The 20,819-nt window shown below is 31.2% G+C and overlaps 1 protein-coding gene across 2 annotated transcripts in view; it reads left to right on the top strand.

The window, feature by feature from the left end:
* Window positions 1–13,970, top strand: part of NBEAL1 (neurobeachin like 1) — a 161,012-nt gene extending 147,042 nt beyond the window's left edge. For both annotated transcript variants that reach the window (XM_068544631.1, XM_068544630.1), the window contains 8 exons: window positions 1,382–1,491; window positions 1,929–2,101; window positions 3,398–3,492; window positions 6,891–7,007; window positions 7,370–7,531; window positions 8,183–8,331; window positions 9,752–9,887; window positions 12,827–13,970. In XM_068544631.1, the coding sequence (XP_068400732.1) occupies window positions 1,382–1,491; window positions 1,929–2,101; window positions 3,398–3,492; window positions 6,891–7,007; window positions 7,370–7,531; window positions 8,183–8,331; window positions 9,752–9,887; window positions 12,827–12,928 (1,044 nt within the window). In that variant the 3' untranslated portion in view covers window positions 12,929–13,970. The remainder of the gene's footprint in view (window positions 1–1,381; window positions 1,492–1,928; window positions 2,102–3,397; window positions 3,493–6,890; window positions 7,008–7,369; window positions 7,532–8,182; window positions 8,332–9,751; window positions 9,888–12,826) is intronic.
* Window positions 13,971–20,819: the final 6,849 nt, after the last annotated feature.

Below are 20,819 nucleotides of genomic sequence, written 5' to 3'. Positions count from 1 at the left end.
CTTTTAAGTAGTTCTGTAATTCTTTTTTTTTTTTAAATAAATTTATTTATTTATGGCTGCATTGGGTCTTGATTGCTGTGCGTGGGCTTTCTCTAGTTGCGGTGAGCGGGGGCTACTCTTCGTTGCGGTGCGCAGGCTTCTCATTGCGGCGGCTTCTCTTGTTGCGGAGCATGGGCTCTGTGTGCGCCGGCTTCAGTAGTTGTGGCACGTGGGCTCAGTAGTTGTGATGCACGGGCTTAGTTGCTCCGCGGCATGTGGGATCTTCCTGGACCAGGGCTCGAACCCGTGTCCCCTTCATTGGCAAGCGGATTCTTAACCACTGCGCCACCAGGGAAGTCCTAGTTCTGTAATTCTAAAATTTATTTGGAATAATAACTATGTGAAAATACCAGGAAATTTTGTACGAGAAAATTGTGATGTAACCTCTTACTAGATGTTAAAATTTATCATAAGCAGTGAGAATAATGAAAATGAGATATAATACAGAATTGATAAAGCTCCGTCCACATGCAGGACATATTAGTGAGTACATGAATTTCGTCATTTAATCCACCTAACAATCCTGTGAGATAGGCACAATTATTATTTCCCTTCTACGGATGAGGAATTAAAACTCAGAAGTAACTTGCTCAAAGTCACAGAGCTAGCAAGCAAGGGACCCTGGCAAATGGACCAAACCTAGGTCTGTCTTATTCTAATTCTGTCACTTAGAAATGATAAAAATTGAGCATAGCACAGTGAATAGTAGAGATTCCAGAGTTAAACCTGTTTTTCTAATTATCCATATTCTGTGTTTGCTTAGAAAAAACATCTAGAAAGATATATAAAAATAGAAGTACTTTTGAGTGGCAGAATTCTTGTGATTTTTCAGTTTTAATACCTGTATATTTTTAAGTTATCTGAATTTTTTTTTGGTAGTCTGTTACTTTTATCAGGGGAGAATAAAGCTTTCCATTTTTTAATGCAAATATTCACTATTACTGTCCCTAATAAAGGGAGACCTTCTTAATAATTCTTCATAAGATCTACTTATGATTTATGTTCTAGATGATAGGTAACTTATTTTTATGGTAAGACTTGATCCTTAATTTCTTCTGACTGCCAACTAATAGATGCTAGTAAACTTTGAGAAATTTTGAGGAAAATAATCTTATACTAAAGAAAGATACATTGGGGCAGCTTTTCTTGCAGTAGGATAACAATGAGCTTTTTAACCATTTGAATTATTTTAAGACTTTCTTAATGAGTCTCATGTTTTAAGTACACAATCCCACACTATTCCCTAAGTGACAAATGCTAACATCATGTGAGCATTTGGTTATTCTGTGTCACTTTCTTTAATTTTTCATTTAATGTTTGTCTTCATGTGTTTCTTTTCCAGGTAACAGTAAGCATGAATTACGTTATTGGAACCCATGGATGGCTGCCTTATGACAGAAACATTTCTAATTACTTTACATTCATCAGGGATCAAACTGTGACAAATCCAAAGTAAGTAAGTGAACATTTAAAGCAAAACAGGTACAGCTAGTACCTTATTGCTAGGAAAAGCAAATAGATTAAACTTTCCAACTTCCAGCTTTCCTGATCCTGGCATACCCTTATCTTGTCTACTTTGAGGCTGTTTACAGAACTGACAGTCTTACTAAATTGGCTTTGAAAGTCAAGATTTAAATCTTTTCCACACCTTCACCAATCTCAACTTCTTTACACTTAACCCTTGAGACTATTTTGTCATATGTATTTTTGTTTAATGAATAATATAAGATTAATGTAGTTTATGAATGTATTTATCACTTATTAATAGACATTTCAAAATGAACAGTTGAAAACACTTTTTATTTCTTTTTGGAGAGATTAAAAAAAATAGTTGATATCGGTCTAAGTGATCTTTTAAAGAAGAGTCTAATATTTAATTGTGTTTACAGAACTCAGCGTAGTATGAATGGACCTTTTGCTCCAGGGCTGGAGATCACTTCTAAGCTATTTATAGTATCACATGATGCGAAGTTGCTTTTTAGCGCTGGACACTGGGATAATAGCATTCAAGTGATGTCACTTACAAAAGGCAAAATTGTTTCACACAATATCAGACATATGGGTAAGCATTAACTTTTTTTCCCCATAAAAAATTTTTTCTGTTTTTTTCCTAACCATAATAGTAGTACATACTCCTTATAAAAAGCATAAATTTTACCTTTGAAGCTAAGTGAACTTTTTGATAGAGTTGTGTTATGAATATTATATTCTCTCTTTAAGAGTGTCTAATGTATTTTGGTTATACTAAGCACCATATAAATTAAATACAGCTTCATAGTATCTGAAAGATGCTAGGCTAAGTCTTTGAAAAAATTGGTTGCCAAAATAAGAATTTTATGAAAAAATGGTTAAAAAAAATGTCATAGTTGAATAAGAAATCAACTGTCCTATTACTTATTTAGTAGGAAAGCATGAGAGGTAAAATTGTTGAATATAGTTTAACCAGGTGCTTCCTTTTTTTTTTTTGACCTTTATCTATCTATCTGTCTATCTATTTATTTTGGGCTGTGTTGGGTCTTAGTTGCAGCACGTGGGATCTTTCGTTGCAGTGCGCAGACTCTTCATTGTGGTGCGCAGGCTTCTCTCTAGTTGTGGCATGCAGGCTCCAGAGCGTGTGGGCTCTCTAGTTGCTGTGCATGGGCTTAGTTGCCCCGCGGCATGTGGTATCCTAGTTCCCCGACCAGAGATCGAACCCACGTCCCCAACATTGGAAGGCGGATTCTTAACCACTGGACCACCAGGGAAGTCCCTAACCTGGTGTTCTTAGTGTCTCAGTCTTCTCAATGTAAGAATAAAACATTGAGTAGATTTTTTTCCTAATAAACCCATTAGGGAAGGAGAATGGAGTCTGTTACTAATTCTGTGCCAGTGACTCCCAAGGTGTCACTTAGCTCAGGTTTTTAGTTTAGGAAAAATGTATTTCATACTGTGAATTTACAGTGTGATACGTACTATTTTGGCTATGGACACATATTCTGTAGGATTGCAGTTCCAAGGGGAATAGAAGGTGAATGGGGATGAGAGAGTAAGGGAGCAGAGAAGCATATCAAAATTAAGTGGGGATCCATTTAAAAGCTACCTAATCTCCTGCCAAGATTTTTGACAGTCATTCCCTTGCCTCATGTCTACTCTTCACCGTCAAAGAAGGGTGGCCTCAAAGAAAGCTCTCCTACATGATTTTAGTGCTGCTCCTTTTTTATGTCAGTCTTTCCCAGTGCTTTTCCAATGCCATTCCTACATTTCTCCCTGCTAGAACAACTAATTTAGTAATAGTTTGAACATGACCTAAAATTGCCCTTATGATTCTGTTCCAGCCAAACGATGCCATTTCATTTTTTTACATTCCTTTTTCTTACAGATATTGTGACTTGTTTAGCTACAGATTACTGTGGAATACATTTGATTTCTGGTTCCAGAGATACTACATGTATGGTATGGCAGATAACCCAACAGGTAGTCACACATTTAAATACTCTTGGTTTAGATCAGAGATTCACCCTGGGAATACTATTGAGATGTTCTAATAGAATAGTGAATGTTTCTCTTACATTGAATGATTATATGAGTTCCTTTGCCTCCTTTTACCCCTCATTCTGTTCTGTCTTAATCACCACTTTTTTCCCTAGGTTTATTGTCTGATTCATGACCTTATCTCATATTACCTTCCAAAGATAGCTCCTTATTAACTTCTTCTAGGAAAACAATTATTTTTCTTATCTTTGTTAACATAATAATATTCCTATTTTCCTTTCAGGTGGAACTACTAGAAATTATAGATTTAGAAGTTTCATCAACCTTATTGTGTACTCTCATGATAATGTTGGTGCAAGGAAGTGTCTTTTTTCTTTATGGCTTCTGGATTTTCTACCTTGCTTAGAAAAGTAAACAGGCTTTTTCTCACTCCAAGTTTATAAAAATATTATCTAAAATAGTTCTTGTAACACGTTTCTTGTTTTAGTTTTTAAAATTTCAATCTTTAATCCATTTCTATATTTTGTAATACAGAATATTTAATATTAGATATATAATTATGTAGAAAGTCATTTATGCCAGCATAAACAATTACCCACTAAATTGGATCTTTTTCTGTATTCCCCATTCTTTTACATTTATCTATTTCTGTGTCAACACCAAAATGTTTTTACTCTAGTAGTTTAATATTTGGTGAGGCAAATCCCCTCTCACTGTGTTTCCTTTATTAACCACAGCTATTCTTATATGAATATTTATTCTTCTGTATGAACTTTATTACTTTTTTTTTTTTAATTTTATTTATGGCTGTGTTGGGTCTTCGTTTCTGTGCGAGGGCTTTCTCTAGTTGCGGCAAGTGGGGGCCACTCTTCATCGCGGTGCGTGGGCCTCTCACTATCGCGGCCTCTCTTGTTGCGGAGCACAGGCTCCAGACGCGCAGGCTCAGTAGTTGTGGCTCACGGGCCTAGTTGCTCCGCGGCATGTGGGATCTTCCCAGACCAGGGCTCGAGCCCGTCTCCCCTGCATTGGCAGGCAGACTCTCAACCACTGCGCCACCAGGGAAGCCCTGTATGAACTTTTAAAATATTTTAACTATATCCTCCTCAGAAAACTTCATTTTAGTCTTAATGAAATCATATTTAATTTATATATTTATTTGGTATGGATTGACATGTTTATAGTTATTCCTATCCAAAAATAGGAAATGTCTTTCCATATTTGTTTCAGGTCTTTTTTCAATGTCCTTTGATAATATTTTTTAATAAATTTTTTCCATTTAGATCCTGTACTTTGTTATATTTACTTTTAATTATCCTATTTTTATGACTGTTTCAGTGGGATTTTTAAATCATTTTTATATGTAACTGACTACTGCTAGTAAAAAAAAAAAAAAGCTACTGATTTCTATACAGTTATCTTATATCTAATCAATTTACCAAATCCTCTTATCTAGCTCTCATAATTATTAGTATTTGTTGGATTTTCTGAAAACAAGGTAGATATACATTAATGTGATCTTAAAATAATAGTGATTTTCTTTATCTTTTCCAATATACTCATTATTTCGTTTTCTTACCCTATTACATTATTAGCAAATATAATAAAGCAAGAAAATTATAGTGAGCCTCTGTGTCTTATGTCTGATTTTGATGAAAATACCTTCACTGTTGTGCCATTTAGTATACTGTTTGCTGTTAGGTTTCACTAGTTTTTTTTTAATTTATTTTATTTCAGTAGTTATCTTCCTCCTTTTTTTTTTTTTTTTTGGTATGCTTTTAGTTTTAATAAAATTTCAATTTACAGAAAAGATACAAAGGTAGCACATTTTTGCCATTTGTCTTAGCATTCTCTCCCAATCTTTTTCTCAGTATCTTTTTTTTTCTGAATATTTTAAAAGTTGGAGACTCTATGTTCCTTTACCCCTAAACACTTCAGTGTGTATTTTCTAAGAACAAAGACATTCTTACACATAGCCACAGTGCAGTTATCAAAACTGAAATACTTAACATTTATACAATACCATTATCTAATCCACAGTCCAGGTTCTAATTTTGTCAATAGTCCTAATAATGTTCTTTACAGCTATTTTTCCCAGTTTCTCTTCCTTTTTTAATTTATACTTTTACTTTTTCTTAATGTAATGTATTATGTTGAGAAGTGTCCTTGGTTTGAACCATCCTTGAATTTCTATAATAAACCCATATAATTCATGAGGTATAGTTATATTTTACTGCAGGATTTTATTTGCTAGTACTTTAGTTATTTCTTTACTTATAAGTGAAATAAATCTGTTTTTATTTTGTCTTTGCATGTTTAGTATTAAGATATGCAACCTTTATAAAATGAATTTGAGAAGAGTCCATCTTCCTCTGTAACTTGAATTGATTAAATAATATAGGAATTACTTACTATTTAAAAATTAGATAGAATGGACTAAGCACTCAGACTGATACTCTTAGAGGAAGACAAATGTGACCCAAGTAATAGAGTGTCAGGGAGAATTCATTTACATTGTATAATGCTCATAGAAGGTCTGGGCATTTATCTATGATAATCATAAACCAAATACCATGGAAACTACTCAAACATTCTATCATTATATATCATAGAAAGTACTGTATCAAACAAAGCACACTAAAAACAGATGAAGAAAACAACTCAAGTGCAGAGAGATTCCCTGCAATAAATTGTGCTATTAGAAGAACATAATAAGAATATCAATTCAATAAAATAGGACCTCGAAGATGAAATTATAAACTAGCATAATAAGATGAAAAGGGAGATTGCAGAAGAATCAAGCTGAGACTAAAACCAATACCATTACAATTATAAATAAACCCAGTGCAGAAGCATCAAGGAACAAATTTGATGTGACTGAAAATCAAATTATTAGCATGGAAGAAAGATTTAAAGTAATCAAAGTGAATAGAAATGAAAAAACAAAAGGATTAAAGCAATTAGAAGAAGAATGATAGCTGTAGAAATCAAAGACATGTCAGCATAAAGATAATTGATGTCCTTGAAATAAGGACTCCAATAAATGAAAAAGAGAAAGTATTCAGAGATGTAATAGAAGAAGTTTCTTTGAAGTAAAGGAAGAATAATTCTGTAGATGAAAAGGGCAAATAATATACCTGTTAAAACTAATCCAAAGCAATCAACTTTGAAACTCTTCAGATTAAGTTTTTGAGCTTGAAAAGATTGAGAATAATTTGAGAATCCAAGGAGAAACCCAAGAATGAGTACTTGTATGAATAGACTTAGTGGTAAGAACTAGTTGCAATGTCAGTTTGTGATTAGACAGTTTAAATACAGTATAAACCTTTTTAAAGAAAATAGCGTACAAGAAAATTACCTTTGCTTTTCTGTTTTTATATTAGGGAGGTGTTCCTGTGGGCCTAGCATCTAAACCATTTCAGATTCTGTACGGACACACTGATGAGGTATTGAGTGTTGGCATCAGCACTGAGCTAGACATGGCAGTGTCAGGATCAAGGGTAAGATTTCACCTTTAAAAATACTGATTTCTTTATATAAATTCAGAGGCAATATTTATATTTATTTTTTTTCTAGAAGAATTGGTAAAAGCGTAGAAATTTTATACTGTGTTTGTCTTGAACTTTGCAAAAGTAGAAAAATACAGAAAAAAAAGAGACTAGATTCTATTTGGGGATTTTACTGGTCTTAGTAGTTAAGACTTGAAATTTCAAGATTGGAATTTTTCCTAAGGTACATGTGTCCTTGGTAGAATAATCATTTTTCTTAGTTCCTTTGCCATATTTCTTTCTCTTGCTCAGTTTCTTTTCTTCTTTTTTGTTCTTCTTTTCTTTTCTCATTTTCTAATATTTTCTGTGTGTAGGATGGCACTGTGATTATACATACCATTCAGAAAGGTCAGTATATGCGGACTTTACGACCACCTTGTGAGAGTTCTCTGCTCCTGACCATTCCCAATTTGGCTATATCTTGGGAAGGACATATTGTCATCTACTCCAGCATTGAAGAAAGTACCACCCTCAAGGTATATAACAGTTTCATGCAGTAGGGCTAGACTATCTATAAGCTTGTCTTCTCCTTCCCACATTGTGTACATATGAGGAGGCATTCTGAAGAAGGAAAGAACACCATATTTTGAAAAGGATGTTTTCCCTTCATCATTCAATTTGTTCATTCCCTATCATAATATTAGCCTCATGTTTGATTTTGTTTTAGGGCTTTCTATAGGCCTATATGACTTCAAAAATAATTTCTGATTATGTGGGACTTCATAAGCTTAGGTGGAAATTACAACTGAATTAAATTCTTTTTGCACAAGACAGGGTATAAATAAACTAACTGTGAATTTTATATATTTATTTCCTTTCGGTGATAAAGCTTTTTAAAAAATTAAGAGAACTTTTTTAGTTTTGTTTTAAGAATGTGGGTTTTGTTGGATGAGATTTTTAATTCCTTTGGAGGGGTGAGATTTTTAATTCTATTAAAGAAGAGGAGTACTTGTTTAATATTTATTTACTTAGCAATCTGATTGAAATCACTTTAACAATATTGTCTACCTACTTTCTCTTTAAGTATAACCATTTGTTTATTCCAAAATTTTAAACCCAGTCATCATTCTGTGATAGTCATAGTTTTAATTTGAGATCATTAAATTTTCTTCAACTAATCTTTGCAGGATAAGAATGCATTGCATTTGTTTTCTGTAAATGGCAAGTATCTACAGTCTCAAGTCCTGAAGGAACAAGTATCAGATATATGTGTAATTGGAGAGCACATTGTCACAGGCAGCTTACAAGGATTCCTGTCCATAAGAGATCTCCACAGGTAAATAATAAGAATTATTAAAGTATCACTTAGGAAAAGATGGTAGTATTTTCAGCCCAGAGAGAGTAAAATCTGTAATCTAAGATTTCTAATCTTTTTGTTTATCATTTATTATGAACATGTCTTTTTTGGCAACTATGAAAAAAATTGGGGAAGCTGAAGTATTTCTGGGTTGGTAAATGAAATATAGATGTACATTTTAAAAATGCAGAAAATTTTATGTTGTGTACATTTTACCACAATTAAAACAATGTTTTTTAAATAGCCAGAAAAAATTTTTTTCATAATGCCAAGCCTGGATTATGGATTTGGAAATTTGTACAATTAGAGTTTGAATTTTTAGAAACTAAAGTTAGGTTTAAAAAAATTTTTTTAATTGTGCTAAAATAAAGTATTTTTAAGGCTAGCATATCTGTTCATGATTTTGTATGTCTGTGTTTAAAAATCGGTGAGGAGTCTTTTGTTATTTCACCCAGTGAAGGAAAAGATGTTTGAAAAATGGATATGTTTTTAAGTTTGGTATTCTTCATGTTTACCAACTTACATACACAAAGCACTGTTTTTCCCTGAATGCCCAAATACATTCTTTTCTTTTCTTCTCTTTTAAAAAACTTATTGTGACATATTTATACTCCTCATAGTATCTTGGCCCCTCCCAAAGCCCTTTTTTTCTGAATCATTTCCTGATCCAGAGTGTTCTCTTATTACATTCATATCAGAATCACTTCTGTACCAACATCACTTCCCTGTTTTTGTATTTTCCTTCTCATTTTTGTCATTCTTTCTCATGTGGTAGAGCATTGAGTCCACATTTCAGTAACGTCTTTCCAACATTTTGTATTACAACCCTAATCTTAGGGTATTGTTAGTAGAATCCCAAATTAGAAACAAATTAATGGAATCTTTTAGCAGGTTAGTCTAGACCGTAGTATGTACATCCTAAGATTCTTCATTCTCTAATCATAAAAGCTGTGAGCATTTTTCATAATGGGGTGTTATATTTTTATATCATATTATATTTTAAAATATTTTATATTTTATATTACATCTTTTAAGACAAAGCAGATATACCAATTTTATTTACCTTATCCCCCACCAACACACACTTTTTGAGCTTTTGCCCTTTTTATCCAACTTTCGCTCATTCATCAACAAGGTGAAAATCATTTCGTGAGAGCACATATATATGGTTAGAAGGCAAACAGATGTTGGAAATAGAAAAAAAAAATCTATTAAGTATTTTAAGTAATGCTATAAATGTGGGCTTTTGTGTCACTCAGGTTTTCTGAACCTAAGTTCCCACATCTGTAAAATTAGAATGCAGAATTAGATGATCATTAAGTTATCTTCCAGGTATAAAACTCTGTGAATCCATTGTATATCCATGTAATTATGTGTGTGTTTTTTATTTCTCCTCTAGTTTGAATCTCAGCATCAACCCATTAGCCATGCGATCGCCTATCCACTGTGTTTATGTAACCAAAGAATATAGCCATATTCTTGTAGGATTAGAAGATGGCAAATTGATTGTCGTGGGTGTTGGCAAACCAGCTGAGGTAAAACCTAGCATCAAGAATTTAGTTTCCCGTACTGTTGGGGATTCCTTTGGTTCTTTATTCCAGCTGAATCAGAAGTCTCCATCATGGATAAACAAATTGAAAAAAACATTTGATTTTTCAAACTACAGTAAATGAAAGGGGATAAAGCTAGTATTCAAGAGTGATGTTTATATTATGATATTATTGAAATCACACATTTAACAGTTTATAACTCTATATGAAGAAGAAAGTTCTTTTATTCTGTTTTTCCAAATCTAGATTTTAGACCACATACTTGAATTTTTAATACATAAAAATATTTATAGAAAATGAAATATAGACTCAAACAACAAAACTACTTACTTTATTATTATTATTTTGTTAATTTGCCCATGCTGCGCAGCTTGCGGGATCTTAGTTCCCCGACCAGGGATCAAACCCGGGCCCAGGCAGTGAAAGCACTGAGTCCTAACCACTGGACTGCCAGGGAATTCCCCAAACTATATACTTACTTTAATTTCAACAAATATTCAGCATGATTGTATGTCAGTTGTACTTTTGTAAAAGCATCATTTTTTTTTTTTTACTTGGAACTACAAATATCCCCATATAAATGTGCTAATTCTCAATGAATTTCCTATAGTTCCTATAAATTTATTTGCCAGTGGTTTATTAATTACTGAATATTCAGATGTAAATGTAACACTGTTCCTAAGAAAACTTAGTGGCTATACTCCCAAGTAATCTAGTGATTCTTCTAGAAAATTTATTTTGTTACATAGATTCATATTTAAGCATTATACATTTTTATTGGTATCATTGGTCTTTTCTGAGAAATCTAAAATATGACCCCTGTAGGGGTTATTTCAAGAGAAGACATTACTGAATAACATACTATCAGTGGTTATAATAAATCTATTACAGATCATAGGAACCTTATTTTTTAATAAATATTTTAAGATTTTGTTAGTCCTTATACTCTTTTTCAGGATATTATTTTAACAAGAGAGGTCTTATTAAATTAAAGTGATTGGGACGTCCCTGGTGGTCCAGTGGTTAAGACTTCGCCTTCCAGTGCAGGGGTGTGGGTTCGATCCCTGGTCGGGGAACTAAGATCCCATGTGCCTCCCGGCCAAAAAACAAAAGATAAAACAGAAGCAGTATTGTGACAAATTCAATAAAGACTTTAAAAAAATGGTCCACATCAAAACATCTTAAAAAAAAAGAAATTAAAGTGATTGCAACAACATTTAGTTTCAGGTGTAATGGTTCCCCAAATAACGTCAGCAAGTCTGTATCTCGATATTTCACTTACATTTAAAACATTTTAAGCGTTTTTACATTCAGTAGTAGAGTTTCTTGATTAATATATTTCCCAAGTAAAGACTTCCCTTCTGTCCTCTGCTAACGTGATGATTACTTGAGAACTCTGCTTAGACATTACTCTTTGAGTATGTTTCACTTTCTGTGGTTTACTCAAGTGCCTTTAAATTTGCCTGCCCTCCAACTTAGGTAATTTGTTAAGTTTACAATTTTACTGAATTTTAAAAAACTGAAATGACCTTATGTGCACACATTTTTAAAAAAATTGATTGGAAAAAAAATACCTAAGTAGCTTCATTTCATAGGCCTAAATCAGTGTTTTGTAATACTTACCAATTAAGTTTTTGGTCCTCATTGAAAGATTTATGTAGTCTACAACACATAGAATTTGAATTGTGTATAGATTTTGAATAAAAGTATTTTTTATCTATTTTATATCTTTGTAAAATACATTTTCCATCAGCTGAATTATGGATCTACTTTAGTAATAATCTAATTGAGTACTCAGAATTTTGCATAATTATTAAATACACCTTTATGTGAACGTGTAGAAATTAAATAGATCAATAGTTATGAAAAGAGTTCCATTTCAACATCTATTTTTATCTAAAAGATCAAAATCTTGACTAATGTATATTTTTAAATCATGTATCAGTTTTACATATTATACTGTCGGTATAAAATCCATATTTATAAATCAGATGTTAAAGTGAAACTAGATTAATGGAAATAATGGTTTTGGAAATACATCTGGAAATGAAAATGCAAAGCAAACATGCCAAAGTGTCTTTGCCTGAGGCTTATCTTTTATCGCTCCAATAAATGGACCCTAGAAAAGTAACCATTAAAAAAGGGAAGCAGATGAAGCGCCATTAAAAAGTAGATTGCTCTTGGGAAGATAATTCCAACAAATCATATGGTTAGATTGAGAAATGTTTCCCATGTGGAGTTTTGTTGCCCTATGTAGGAGTATAAGCACTTTTAGAGGGGCATTAACCCACTGATTTAATTAATTTTGATTAATAATTGTTATATGCTGAGAAGTGTGCTAGGTGATAAAAAATTTAATGGTGGAAAAGTGTGATTCTTACCTTCAAAGAGCTTATGCTGTTCTTATTTTCTAAATTACTTATCATTCTATTAAAGATTTTTTTACATTCTTAGATCAAACTACTTAAAAGTTACTTTCTTTTCATCAAAATGTTATTTTACTTTCTTCTTATCATTGTGATTGTCATTAATAGTACTGCAAATATAAGAGGAGAAAATTCCCCAAAACTATGTGTCTTGTTGCCTGATTAAGTTTAATTTGAGAAGATTATTTTAATGAAGTGAAATGTAGTTTTGTAAATATATAAAGTAAGGGAGTCTTGTAATTTTGATCTAAGTGGCACATTTAATTTAAAAATTTGTATGTTGGTATTAGATCTTGCTCAACTAAAAGACAATCAATGAAGAAAAGCCTTTCTTTAATTATTATTAATTAAGAATCATTAAAATGTTAATGATTCTGCTAACAAAACCTATTTCTTGTACATTCTACAGAATCATTGTCTTGTATATCAATTTCATTTATTCTTTTTTTGCTTTCTTAATAACATCTATTCTTCATTTTTCTGGATTACTTTAAACAGATGCGCTCAGGTCAGCTTTCTCGAAAATTGTGGGGATCTAACAAGCGGCTCAGCCAGATTTCAGCTGGAGAGACTGAATATAATACTCAAGATTCCAAGTGATTGTTATTTCTGCCTTCTGTCATGGATAACTGAAATTTGATTTATTGCTTTGTCACTTTAATCTGTGACAGATTAAATGTGACATTAAATCACTTTAATATCACATCTCTCAACTATCTTAAATGTTTCAGGGCTGTTATCCCTGAAAATCATTTAGGGATTACCAAAATTTGGTATCTTATGTGTATAAAGTCGTGGGTTATATTATTATTATCCACTAAAAAAATTTCTGGTTAACATCATTGAATCTATCGTATTAACTAATTCTTGGTCTACACTAAGATGAATTTGAGAAAATACATTTGATTAGATTTAGTGGTTTATTCCTAAAGATCATTAGATCCATTTTAAAAAATAAACTTCTAAAAATAAAGAAGTTAAATTCAATTTGCTTATTCTAAACAGCAAAAGTTGAGGTATTTCTAATAAAAGAGTAGCGATAATGGGACAGTTGAGAGATATGGCTTTTAATACATTCTTTAGTTAATCATTCTCCTATTTACTGAATAAATCATCCTAAATACATCAGTTTTATTATCGAACTTCTGATTGGAGGTAATATTTTAAAAGCATCTGTTGCATACTTGGATTTTTAAAACTCAGTATAAATTACAGGTTTTCATGATAAGTTGAAAACAAGACTTTTGAAACTGGTACATTGGCTCATCCCACTACTACTTAGCATAGTACTAATGAGAATTTATTGCAATGTATTATTATCCTTAAATAATAAATGTTGAGTAGGAGTAATAGAAACTAGAAACACACTTTGTGGCTATATTTCATTAGTAGTAGAGTTAAGGAAAAATGCTCATTATGATTTTGACAGCTGGGTCCTTTAGGTAGCATCTGCAGCTCAGTTTATATGTGCAAAGTACGAAATTTCTTGGCTTTTTCTTTATTAAACACTGTGTTTTCCCCCAGTAATTATTGGAGTTGGCAATGATACCCAAATATATTACATTTTTACTTATTTCATATGATTGATGAATGAACCGAAAAGATATGCATAACTTAAACTAGTCATTTGGATATAGTAATTTTTTAAAATACACGTTTCTATTTCATGTTATGTATAACTTTCAGGATTACAATTAATTTTATTATACATAGCTAGATGTTACATTATGCTTTTAAACTAAAAGGCTGATAGATTTATTTTGGAATTCAAAGAGATTGTTAAACTTTGTACTTTTATAAGGTCATATTTTGAGTTAGAAAGCTTTTACAACTACAACGAGTGTCCGTGATCCGAGATTCCACAGGTTTGGGGGGAATTTATGAATCCCTTAAAATTGTGTGGAAATTCTGTATGTTAGCTGGTTTTTTTTTTTTTTTCAGGAATGAATGGTTGGGTGGCTTTATTAAAAAGGTCTGCGATTGGGGGAAAAAAAGACTTTTTACAACAATATCTTTTAAAAATAATAATATTCTTTTTTCTACAAATTATAAATTTCCTTATATCCAATTGTCTTCTCAATTGAATCTTTGAGAAATTTTTCCTTTGCAATCCTCTCCTGTTGCCCACGGTATCTAGTACCCTTTTCTTTATAATCGTATGAGTGAGTACAAAATTTATGAGAAGTAAAGGATTTTGTTTAGGGAAACTTTTTGATAGATTTGATTGGCTTGTATTAGGACTTGTAAAAAGTTATAGAAGAATTTTCTATCCAGTTATTTAAAATCCTCTGTTTTATTCAGTAAAAAACCGTTATGTTTTAGGTAAATCACACTGAAAATAAACTGATGCAGCAAGTGTAAAGTAGAACGTATGCAAATGTGAAGGTTTCCTTTTTGAGGACTTCAGTAACTAGTGGTGAAAATGTCTCAAAACAAGTCAGTAGAGATAATTATCATATATTAAGATTTATTTCTTCTGTTAGTCTTTTCATTCTATTTTCATTTTTTATCTTATATATTTTAGGAAGTTTCAAGTCAAGAGAAACAAAATGATGGGGTTTTGGTATTTTAAATGTTGATTTTTAAAAAACTGTTTCTAAATCAAAACTTTGGAAATGTTTCTTTTGCCTATTTATCTAGAGATTTTGGTATAAGGATGTTTATTTTTAAGGTCACTTAATATTGGTTTTAGAAGTTATTTTGGATGATTATAAGTTACAAAAAAGTTTAACTTAGATTATTAGGGGAAAATTCCTAAATTTTTGGTATTTTACTTTGCTACTGTTTAGATGGAGGAGCTAAACAAGCAGTATTCATTTTATAGCACAAATATGAAAAAGCTTTTTTCACAGTAGATACCCTACCTAGAGTAATAGTAGATGTTCAGAGCAGTGGGATTAACCCTTATATAATATTTTCCAAAAAGTGAAAACCAACAATGTAAAATTTTGAGGAAAATCTTTGAGAATATTAGCAACAGTCTAGAAGAATGGAACTTAAAGTTTATTAAATAAGCAAATATAGTAGTAACATTGGCTGAATAATTCCTCTTTTAAACAGTTTAGACCACTGATTAAAAGTCACTAGATAAAAATCACTGTAAAGATATACCTTGAGGGATTATGGTGTATTTACATGTTACCCAAAGAAATTATTTCTGTATTGTATAATGGGAGAAATGAACAGTATCATTAAGAGTGCAGTAACAGGTGGACATTTCAGATGATGAATATAATATCCCAACTTAGCTGTTAACATGAAGTGTGTTGTCTTTGAAGAACTTTTCATCTGCTTTTGTTTCTTGACGCTCGTGATGGAAATAAAAATGTCAGCATCCTGATGATGTGGAGCAATTTATACTAAGGAGATGATTTTTTTTAAGAAAGTGAGGTCAAGTATTAAAACATACAATAGAGGTACTCATTTAGAGAATAAAGAAACTTTATAAGATTTTTTTTTTCAACTCTTCCCAATCAGTATTCTGTCATTACTTAGATAAAATTGGAGGAGAGAAGAAAAAATAGAGTAGGGCATGAATGAAGCTTGGCCAGTTGTTTAAAATCTTATAAGCCTGTGAAGCTCATGTCATCTATGAATCAGTTTCTATTAGTTTCCTTTAGGTCACAGTGCTTTTTCAGGTCACATCCTTTTTGTAGGAGAGAAAATGCCAGGTATTCATTTGTCATTAACAAGGAATGACAGTGAGGCTTCCTTTTTTCTGTATGTAAGGCATATAAAAATTATCCTTCAAGAACTAGTATTGAAAATCAGTTTAATGCTTTTGAAGGAATAAGTGTGCCCTCATAATTAATTAGAATTTAGATTTGAAAGTTAAATCTTTACCGAAGATTTTTTGTATTTTGCTTTAATAGGAGTAAGCAGAGGAAATTGTTAACTTAATACCCTATTTTTATTTAATGATGACACGTGACACATGGCCTTTGCCTTTAAGTATATTTTATATTGCTATTACTAAAGAAATCACTAATGGAAATCTTTTAATTGAATTTAAAGAGGTTAGCTCCTTTTATATATTTATATTTATAAAGTGAATAGCATTGTCTTTATCACCTTTCCAATGAAAAGATGCAAGTGCATGGACTATACATATTATATAAATATTAAATAATATTATATAATATGTAATGTCCTGTGGGGGTGTGTATATATGAAGGTTGGTCTCTTCAAATACATCATTAAATATGTAATCCATAAATAAGTTCTTAAACCTGTCTTTAGGATATAGTTTTTGACTGATATAAGAAATGAAATACATTTTTTTTTTTCCTCTAAATCTAATGTGTTCTTTTCCTTTATCAGGCAGACTCATAGCTTGTCCTAATTACTGTTTCTCTCATCAACTAAAACTGTTCTTTCCTAGTAAGTGACCAGCCTTAAACATTTTTATCACTTTAAACAAATACTGTTCTCAGTATTCTTTTTGCCTAATTCATTTATCATACGTACATTTGATTTGCTTTAAACTTGATCATCCAGAACATTGTTATAGAGAGTTTTCCTATATCAGAGTCCTTGTTGGTTTTTTTTCTGATGACATTAGGCAACAATATAGTGTTATCAGTCATCATTTCAATATTATTAAAATGTTGGCCACAACTTTACTTCTTTAATTTGAATCTAGCATTTTCAAGGCCATTGCTTCTTAACTGAGATTGTAGATCAGACTTCTCTGTGAAGTTTTATAAATATACACAAGTTTAGGCACGACTCTGGATACTCTGAATCTCTTTACTTGATATTCTTGGTATAAAAAATTGTCTCAGGGTTATTATATTAAATCTTAAAATATTTTCTGCTATAGAAATTATATCCATTCATTTTTATAAATCAGATCCAATATTCACAGGCTTGTTTGAAAATAGGTTTAATCATTATCCTTGAAGACATTTTTTCTAAAATTTGCTTGGAATATCTTTCTTATCTTTGTTTTGCATGCCGTGGAAACAACCAAATTTCCCTTTCAGTTTGCATTATTCTTCTCATAAACTCTCTTCAGACCTTTCACATTTGAAAATTATAACTAAAATTTGCCTCCAAAAAAGTGTTTGCTTGTATTAGTTCCTAGTAGCTATCAGTGAATATTTTGCATATCTGAGTTAGGTAACATTTTAAAGTATTAATAAAAAACATGAGTAACAAAATGCTAGATTTAAAACGTAGACTTAGATCTCTTACAGCGTTGAAGCTAGTAATCAGTAGTTTTCCTAATTAAAAGCATTGGATACATTCCCTAAGCACTTCTGAGGACTTTTGTAGGTATAGCCTCTGTATGGAAATACTCTTTAATTTTTCATATGGAAAGTCTTAGTATTACAAAAAAATAAAGCATTAACATTTAAGATATTTAGGCCTATACTGGAAATGATTCAAATTTTCTACATTAAAAATATAAGGTCATCTTAGATTATAGGAGTTATGCTTTTCTTCAGTGTAAGAAGCTTGTGTAAAAGTGGCTGTCTTATCAGGTACTTTTCTGATACATTGTAGTAATTCATCAGATACGTCTTCTTAGATTATCTCACTGACATTTGTCACATGTGGGTGATTTCTAAACACATTGTAGGATTTTGACCTATGAAGCTAATGACTTTAGTGAAAAATAAAAGGACAGAGATAAAATTGTATTTACTTTTGTCTTCATGCCTTTAATCTTATACCTGAAAATTCAGAGGAAAAGAACAAGTAGAAAGTCACTAATTCAACATTTGTTTTCTGTGGTTTAGTTTTAATATGTTTCCTTGGAAACTTATTTTGCAAATATTACCATAATAATAATAACACCACAATATTGTCATTGAAAAAGTTACCCATTCATTTTCAAAGTTGACTGCTAGTGGACTTTTGGGTGTTTGTGTGTGTGTGTGTTTTCACTTATAATATGATGGCTGTCTCATTATTTAAAATTTATAATTATTTTTGAGTGTACAAACTGATTAGCTATTTATAATACTATTATAACATAGCATTGTAATTTGAGAATAAGAAAACAAGTTAGGATTTAGGTGGGATTGAAAAATAAAATTATATTTTATTGATTAAAATATAAACTTTTAAAAAAGAAGTCTTATTTCAATTGGACCTTTTAAATTTTTATTTTTGTAATAATATATTGCAACTTAATGTGTATAAAACTAGAGTTTCTCTGGTAGCCAGTGTACTAAATAAATAGTTACTGTTAAAATGCTATTTTTGTTGTTCCTTATCTTGGAAACATTTCCCCACAATATCTAAGCAATGTGTTTTAAGATTTATTGGGCTCAACCTACAAATTCAACAAATACTCCTTTTGCATTTTGTAGGAAAAAACTTACCTATGATAAACATATTTTGCTCTTCAGAATGCTAAAATTATATTAATCAATAAACACTTTAGAAAGTAGTTCTGGTAAGGAGACGTCAGTTGTCAGACTTAACTGAAAAAATTTCAACCTCTTAGTTTCTTATATAGGGATTAAAGAGAATAACTTTATTCCTTTGGGATTTTAACTGGTTTTCTTGGATATTTTTTGAAGTATTTAATTATAATAGTTTCTACATTTCTTCCAAAATTATGGCATATTACAGTACATCTTACTGTTAAAGATCTTTTATATTTTTGACTTTTTTTCCTATTATGCTTTTTACTGCTCTCTCCGATTCATAAATACCATCACCAAAAATTTTTTGTGGCTACTGTTTATTTTATAGTCAGCTTTAACCATATGGCTGGTCTGTTCTCTTCAGGAATTCCTAACGGGTATGGCTTTCCTTCCCCCAGCTGTTTGCTTTTATAGACCTAGAGCAAAAAAATTAGCAAAAAATAATGAGAGATCTAGCCAGTCATTTTCTATCAGATGCACTGCTATAGAAGTGAATTCATTAAGACTGAAAAATATTGAACACATATGATTTGTCTCTTATGTCAGTTTTTCTGGGACCCAGATTAAATAGGAGCATTTCAGTGTTATCATAGATGTGACAGTGACTTGAATGCATATATACACACACACACACACACACATATGCACATAGTCAATTCAGAGGAGGATAGATGAAAATTTGGAATTGTTTAAAAAAAATACTTGCAAATCGTGCTGCTACTTAAATATTTAAGGAATTCAAAAAGTTATGTAGTTATCGTAAAGTGTTCCTTGTCATTTGTTCTACTGGAATTGACCATGAAAAAGAATATTAAGCCTTATTTATATCTAATTATTGACTGTGCAAACTGTGACTCAATGAATATTTGTATGCCAAAAAAAAAGTTTTTAAAGTTGAGAAAGTTTTAGACTTAATAAAGATGTGTAAATAATTTTGATTAGTATTCTCATTATAATGAAGCTACTGTTAATTTGGTGCAATACATTCTTCCCTTTCTCATCCTTTTAAAATTAAATACATAAGATGTATGTTTTGTTACATTGAATTTTGTTTTAAAATTTTTCAGTGTATATGAGCTAATGTTTGATTTGTTTCTGTATAGCATGAATGAAGATAATAATTGAAAAATTTGCACATTTTTTAGTCCTTTGGAAATTTGTATTCTAACAGTTTTTAAGAATATGCATTTATTTTGTACATAATAAATTTAGCTTTGTATAGGAAAATGGGTTTGAATCAAATAAAAAATGTTTTCTTCAGCTGGTTTGTAATTCTCAATTTTATAGAGTCTGATTAGAACTTAGCATTGGCTAAGTTATTTGAGTAAACAAGGGATTGAATACAGTATTTAAGCAGCAAATTGATCGCTGCTTCATTCTCATGTGAGCAGAATTTCTTCTGTAGTCCTATGTGCACAAGATAAATGTTATGTTAATTGACCAGTTTTTATTGTATATAACAACAGGTATTAAGCCTTTCATTTTAAAGCCACCTCAGAAACATGGTTATGAGCTAGAAATCTCCATTTGTAGCTAATCAAATAATACATTAGATTGGTTTTTTAAAAAACATTTATTTCCTTTCACAGTTAAAATCTTTTACTCATCAACTTTGACAGTCTAGATGTTGACCTATTCCTATCCTATACACTTTACATTTGTGGATAAGGGTAACAGATTGAATGTAAGTAACTGTATTTTAGTTTGCTCCATATTAAAATTTTGGCAGAACAACAGTGAAGGCATAAACCTACAAGGATGAGGGCATAAGCCTAAAAGGACAAAGAAAATAGAGAAGATAATCAATACAATTTTGGAAGGTGGAAAATTAATGGATTCAAACTGGATGAATCTAGACTTACAGGGTGCCTAACATAACGATAGGTACCTAAGTCTAAATCTCTCCACACGTCCTCCAAAAAACTGTACAGATAAACAAAAACAAATGTATCCTCAAAAATCCCATGCCTTCAAGATATCAAGAAGACATAACATGACAAACATCAAATTACTTAAAAATAGAAATATAAAAAGCAAATTCCAACAGAGCTATCTCTTAAGTTTCTGTAGTAAGCCTTTACAGAAAGCAAGGAGAGTCCAGAAAAACTTGA

This window comes from Eschrichtius robustus, chromosome 5, assembly GCF_028021215.1.
Source record: "Eschrichtius robustus isolate mEscRob2 chromosome 5, mEscRob2.pri, whole genome shotgun sequence".
Classification (NCBI taxonomy): Eukaryota; Metazoa; Chordata; class Mammalia; order Artiodactyla; family Eschrichtiidae; genus Eschrichtius; species Eschrichtius robustus.
The sequence above is the reverse complement of the archived record's forward strand: the minus strand, read 5'-3'. Positions and strand labels throughout refer to the sequence as shown.